Here is a 6,872-nt window from a genome sequence, read left to right as displayed (position 1 = left end):
CAGTGATTTGGTTTGTTTACTTCTGAGACTTTGTGGATGAACTTCTGGTCCTTCAGCTGCTCTGCTGGAAGACTGAACTTTTAAAACGAGTGTTATGTCCCTGGTGTAGGGGTGCAGAGACACAACATAAAAGGACACGTGGAGGAGAAAAGGTGTAAAAGTAGGCAATTTATTGCCACAAAAATGTATATTTTACAGTTTTAAACAAAAAAAAAAGAATTTACAAAATAGAAAAAAAACAAGAACAATAGAAGCCTGGCTTCAGGGTGGCCAAAGGCCAAAACAACAAACAACACAAACTATCTATTAATCCCACAACTGAGCTAAACCCTGGAAGAAATAAACCAAAATACATTTGCTAACCTCCCTCCCTTGAGTAAGACGAAAACGAGTTCAAACAAATACTGGCAGTCCATCCCTACTGCTACTGACTAACCTAAAAATGTTTACAATTCTAATCTTATTATATGAAACAACTAAATTCTCTAAAATCCAACTTCCACTGGTAATAAATTATAAGCTACTTCAGTCTCGGGGGGGACATTAGCAAACCAGAATACTAAAGAGATCAATGAGTCAGCTGATATGATGAGCCTGAAGTCAGAGTTTCAGACTTTTTAACTGATGCTGCACTGGTAGACCACCACAGTAACTGATGCCGCGCTGCTAGGTCGCCATGGTAACTGATGCTGCACTGCTAGGTTGCCATGGTAACTGATGCTGGAATGTTGGGTCACCATGGTCACAACCAAACGCTGCAATTCCAGCGCTGTTCACTGTCCTGATGTTCAGCAAAGTCTGCTGACTGCAAGTTTTGCAGAATGAACGTCTGGCATAGACACTCAACACTGTAGGGTGGAAAATAAGATGTACTTATTTCCACACCAAAGCAAGTGATTGCATTAATTAAACTTATTAAAACCAACCTTTGAATTATTCGTCCAGCGGTATAATCTCAGAGTCAGCATAATAATTTTAATAAATTATTTACTCCTGGTGATCAGTCAAGAGTGTTTTATAAAGTTAAGGGAATTAACTTAGAGCTTAGGTAACTAAAGATCACATACGTAAAGTGACTGGATGTAAGCCNACCCATCAGCTTTGGCGGTGGTTTTGTGTCTTTGTGGTGGTTTTGTGTGTCTTTGTTGCTTGATGCTGCTGCTGATTGGTCCTGTGCTACCTGTGCATGTGACCAATCAGAACTGTTTCTACACAGTCTGTTGGATTTAAGCTGAAACCTGCAGATGTTCTGTCTTCAACTCAGCCTGAACACATTAACCCTGAAGCTGCACGACGTTCAGCCGGACCCGCTCAGAGGCGAAGCTCACCAGACGATGTCGGCATCAAGAGCAGTTTACTGCAGAGTGACCTGGAGCCCTGGAGCTGCTGGTCTGTGCAGCACGTCTGCAGCAGCCTGAGCAGCACCAGAACACGCTGCTGTTCTGGCAGCTCATCGGGTCAATATTTGCAGAGCGATGGAGGTCAGCAGGACTTTGTCCACATGTGGAGACGTGACCTGAAAACATCCCCCCAGGGTTACCTGGTTACCACGGCAGCCGTCTCCAGCACAGACAGGTGATGCTGATCCAGGTGTGCAGTAGTAGGACGCACAACACAACACAAACACACACAATACTGCACACAACAAACAACACAACACTACACACAACAAACAACACAACACTACACACAACAAACACACACAGCTCAGCGGAGACCCAGCCGGTCACACACACACCTGCTGTTACACAAAGTGATGAAGAACACACAGACACACACAATGAACACAATGTGACCCAAACCCAGGAGCCCACACACACATCAGAGCAGCTGTTTGTGGGGTCCGGTTCTGAAAAGGTCCAGCCTCTGGGACCCTCATTGATCGGACCTACTCATTGGCCTGATTCTGGCTGAGGGTCAATAGGCTGATCCATTGATCAGCTGCGGAGCCCCGCCCCCTCCTGCACGCCCTCAGCGCGGCCTCTGATTGGCTGCCGGCTGCTGTTCACGTGAACGTTGCGTGGCTCATGAAGCACGAGACAGAGCTGCGCACAGGAGAGGAGCGCGCGGGCAGGACGCAGCCACGAGCCGGCCAATGTGGAGCCACCGCAGGTGACCGGACCGAGCCGAACTGGACCGGACCGGACCGAGCCGCTGCAGGTGAGCCGCTGGGGTTTTTCTGGAAGGTAGAGTCGCGTTGAGGTGCTCTGCGCAGCCGCAGTGACGTTCCCACAGGTGTGTGTGGCTGGAGACGGGCTCCTCGTGCACCTGAACGCTGCAAACTGTGCGGCTGTGATCACCTGAGCGTGCAGGTGTGTCAGCCTACCTGCGGCAGGGAGGAGCTCTGACACACCTGGATCCGTTCAGGTAACACTGACCTCAGTCTGCAGCTGGTGGACTCTAAAATGTTGTGAAAGGTGGATCAGAGTTTAGTCCAGAGATGTTCAGTTCACTGGAAGCAGAGTTCAGACTGATTGTGTTAGGAGGTGATTGATGAGCTGTTCCTCCAGGATCACAAACATCTGCTGTGAGTGTCAGGAGCTGATCTAAACTCCTGACACTCGTGTTTACTGATTAATGTAAGTTTAGATCAGATTATGTTGTGACTTTGTGGGTCCAGAGACTGAACTGATGAGCAGATCATGAGCATATTAGTGGTTTAATCCGACGGATGATTCTGGTTCTGATGTGACTTAAACCTGTTTTGATCCGACCCTTTAACTCTGAGTTGGGTCAAACATGAACATGTAGGTCACCGGGACGCGTGCTGCTGCTGCAGATGTCGTGTTCTGGAAGCTTCTGTGCAGAACATCTGTGTCAGTTTGCTCAGGTTAATCTTTGGTCGCGGTGATGTAACGGCGTGCAGCGCCTGTTGTTTGATGTGAAGCAACAGACTCCGCCTCAGTCCTCTGACAGCCAATCAGAGCAGAGCTGAAAGTGTCCCCAGTACGAAGGTAGAACTCTGCTTCATGAACTAAACTGGACTCCCTGTAGATCCAGAACCTGATGGTTCTGGGGAAACATTGGACTGAATGTTTGTATGTGAACAAGTTTTATTTTGACGTGCTTCAGATTCTTCAGATTCTTTAGATTCGTCGTCATGTTTGTCTTTTGACTGAATTTAAAACGATGAACGATGTCTCTGCAGCTTTGTGTGTGTTTGTTGACGGTCGTCTGGTTTGATCTGCTTCCTGTCTTCCAGCGCCTGATCCCATCATGCCCATCGACATGACGCTGCCCGTCTACCTGTCCAAGGAGGACTTCGTCTACTCGCCGCCTCCATCATGTCCGCCTGCTCTCAGCTCTTCGTTCTGCGTCGAGCCGTCGGACGGCAGATCCAACAGGAAAACCAAGAAGCAGGTGACGTTTGCCGACAGCCGAGGTTTGTCTCTGACCAGAGTGAAGGTCTTCTCCGAGTTCAGCGACCCCATCGACATCCCTCTGAGCGTCCAGCCGGCGCTGAGCTCGGCTCTGTCAGCCGAGCAGGACCGACTGGAGCTGGACTTCAGCCAGCCGTCCTCCGACTACCTGCTGTTCCGCCAGCGGCTGGACGGCGGCCTGGTCTGCCTGGAACACTGCGTGCTGAAGGAACGGACCTTTGCGGGAACCGTCAAAGTCAAAAACGTGTCCTTCAAGAAGTCGGTGAAGCTGCGCGTGACCTTCGACTCGTGGAGGAGCCACGTGGACGTGGACTGCAGGTACGTGAAGGACTCGTACCCGAGCTCGTACAGCGACACCTTCTCCTTCGAGGTGGCGCTGCCGGCAGAGCTGCAGCTGCACGAGCGCGTCGAGTTCGCCGTCCGCTACGAGGTGGACGGCCGCGAGTACTGGGACAGTAACCACGGCAACAACTACCGCATCGTGTGGGCGTCGCTGAGGAGCCGCCAGGACCGCCGCTCCGACTCCTGCGACTTCGGGATTCACTTCGACCGCTACGGCAGCCCCACGTGTTCGCACGGCGTCTTCCCCGACTGGCCGAGCTACGCCGGGTACGAGAACATCGGACCGTACTACTGACGGGGTCCAACCTGCAGACGGACGTCCGGCTGTCGGAGGCGTTTCTGTGCAGGACGAAGGAGAGACTCGTTTGAACGCTGCTGAAACGTGAACTTGATCCGTCGGCTCAGGACCTGCAGGACGCTGCCTGAGAGTCTGTTTTTAGTTCTCCTCAGCGGTCGGTGACGACGTCGAGCATCTCCTCCTGCAGCAGCTCCTTCATCGTCCGAGCTCAGTTTTTCACTGCAGCTGTTGGAAACGTGCAGCGCTGAAGTCCAGCACCGACATCTGGTCTGCAGCCCGATGAGTCCGAGTCCGGTTTTAAAGCTGAGTTTGTTCAAATCACTTTATTTATGATCTTCCATCAGTGTTCCTCTCATCACCGACACTTCTGGCACCTGGATGATCAGTCGACTGCACAGTGAAGCTAAAGTAAACGTTCAGTTTTTATTGTTCAGAAATCACAAAATGTTGAGTTAAACTGTTCATCCTCAGCTTTCCTGTTTCTGGGACTCGACTCATTTCTTTGATTTTTTTCAGTTTCTTGCTGCTAAATGAAGGTAAAATGCAGAAAACACACAGTCAGTGTTATCGGCGCTGCAGAATTCTGTCAGTGAACTGAATGAATCGCCTAAAACTGCCTTAAAAAGCCCAAAGTGACGTCTTCAAACACTTCAAACCTGAATGTTTAGTCCAGACCCAGTTTCAGACGTTTGTCTCGCTGATCGGATGCTCTGCGGTGGTTTAATATTTCACAGGATTTCTCAACACGACGAGCTGCACTTTATCTGCTTCTGTTTCACAATCATGCTGCTGCCTGAGCCTCAGGGAGGCAGGAACCTGCAGAGGAGCAGCTTCAGACTGCGTTCATGAACTAATCCAACGTCCAGATGTGTGTTTCGTCTGGTGCTGGGTCCGTCTGAACTGGACAGAAGCTACATGTGGGTTTTCTGTCGTCGTGTCTTTAAACGTGTGTGAAAGGAAAATGAGGGTTAAAGTAGATTTTAAGAGATGCTGGTTAATAAAGTGTTTAAGTTGTTGTAATGTTTCAGATTTTAAATTGTAAATGCTGTCTGTGGCAACGATCTGCCTTTAAAATGATCTAAAGAACAATAAAATGGAGATTTGTACTCAGAGTTCTGGTTATTAATATTATTATTGTAGTAAAAATACAACCTGACGTCCAGAGGAAGAGGAAGCGAGCAGATTGTAAAGGTGACGTGAAAACGCTGCAGGTCGGGTTCATGAACAAACCTGGATCTGACTGGCCATCACAAACGTAAGAATCGCATAACAATCATCTATTGATATCTTTAAACCTCGAGTTAAAGAACCTGAAACGGTTCTACAGCGGATCCGACACGCTGGGAGGACATCTGTCAGTAGAACTCTGATCAGTTCAGTTTCATTGTGCGTCTCTGATGTCAGGTCAGTGATTTGGTTTGTTTACTTCTGAGACTTTGTGGATGAACTTCTGGTCCTTCAGCTGCTCTGCTGGAAGACTGAACTTTTAAAACGAGTGTTAGTAAATTATAAGATACTTCAGTCTCCGTCCTGCTGCAGGGGAACCAGAATACTAAAGAGATCAATGAGTCAGCTGATATGATGAGCCTGAAGTCAGAGTTTCAGACTTTTTAACTGATGCTGCACTGGTAGACCACAATGGCAACACACTGTTATTCTTCAGGTCTTTCTGTTCCAGATTCTGTGTTGACTTCAGTTCCTTTTTCTCCCTTTCAACAGAAGTATATTCAGATAATTGGCGTGTTTTTTCTGGATGTGTTCATCAGCCTGACCTGCAGCTTGTTGTTCAGCTCATCCTGCTGTAAAAACCTGCATCTTCCACTGAAGCTCACACAGAAGCAGAAGAACAGAAGAGAAAGCAGCGTCTTCTGGAGTCGCAGGGCGTCGTGTCTCTGCTCTCCTCTGAGGATGTCCTGTTGGCTTCGTGGACCTTCAGCCGACCGTTCACTTCTGGAGGAACCTGACCAGGAGCTTGGCCAGCGTCTGCTTTGTACGTTAGTGTTTGATGGAAACTCTCCTGCTCAGAGCATCAGATCCAGTCTGCTGGAGCAGCCAGAACCAGAATAACTCTGGATGAATCACTGCTGGACATGGAGACGCTTCTTCTTCTGAATTGTATCCCCTTACAGTAATCAGATTACCAGATCACCAGTATTTGGTCTGGTGGTTCACACTAATGTCTGTTTAGGAAAGTGTCCTCTTAAAAAACTGGCATAAAGTATTATATCTTGACATTATTTTCTACTTTGACTGACTAAACTATTTCAACCATCATCAGTCCTAAACATAACGACCAAATGTTCAGTGTTTTCAGGATTTTAACCCTTTAAAACAGGGGTGTCAAACTCAGTTTCATCCCGGGCCACATAAGCATTATGTTTACCCTCAAAGGGCCGGTTGTAATTGTAAGACTGTATAAATGTAACGACTCCTTCACATATTGTTAAATAATTGTCTCTGCATTTGATTGTTTTTTATTATGTGTACAACTATTGTGCATGCCTTTATCTAAAAGTAAAACACATGTAGCAGGGCTCCAGACTAACTGTTCCAGTGGTAGCACTGGTGCTGCCAACTTTCTTTGCTGGTTGCACCAGCTAATGATTTGGTCGCCCCCTCGTTTTGGTTCAGCACTGCCACAGCTAATAATGCACCATGTAGCTGATGAACAGCTGTTTTTGTAGAACTTAGGTATGTTGCAATGATTTTCAGTGATACAAGACATCCACCATCTCTACACCTTAATCCTCACTAGGGTCATGGGGGGCGGAGCCTATCCCAGCTGACTCAGGGTGAAGGCAGGTTCACCTGGACAGGTAACCAGTCTATCACAGGGCTACACTTAGAGACAG

At 48.1% G+C, this 6,872-nt stretch overlaps 1 protein-coding gene across 1 annotated transcript; it reads left to right on the top strand.

The window, feature by feature from the left end:
* Positions 1-3,216: 3,216 nt before the first annotated feature.
* ppp1r3b (protein phosphatase 1, regulatory subunit 3B) lies at positions 3,217-4,017 on the top strand. Its single transcript, XM_008305614.1, has one exon. The coding sequence runs from the start codon at positions 3,217-3,219 to the stop codon at positions 4,015-4,017; it is 801 nt and encodes a 266-aa protein (XP_008303836.1).
* Positions 4,018-6,872: the final 2,855 nt, after the last annotated feature.

This window comes from Stegastes partitus, unplaced genomic scaffold, assembly GCF_000690725.1.
Source record: "Stegastes partitus isolate 25-593 unplaced genomic scaffold, Stegastes_partitus-1.0.2 Scaffold2564, whole genome shotgun sequence".
NCBI classification, from domain to species: Eukaryota; Metazoa; Chordata; class Actinopteri; family Pomacentridae; genus Stegastes; species Stegastes partitus.
The sequence above is the reverse complement of the archived record's forward strand: the minus strand, read 5'-3'. Positions and strand labels throughout refer to the sequence as shown.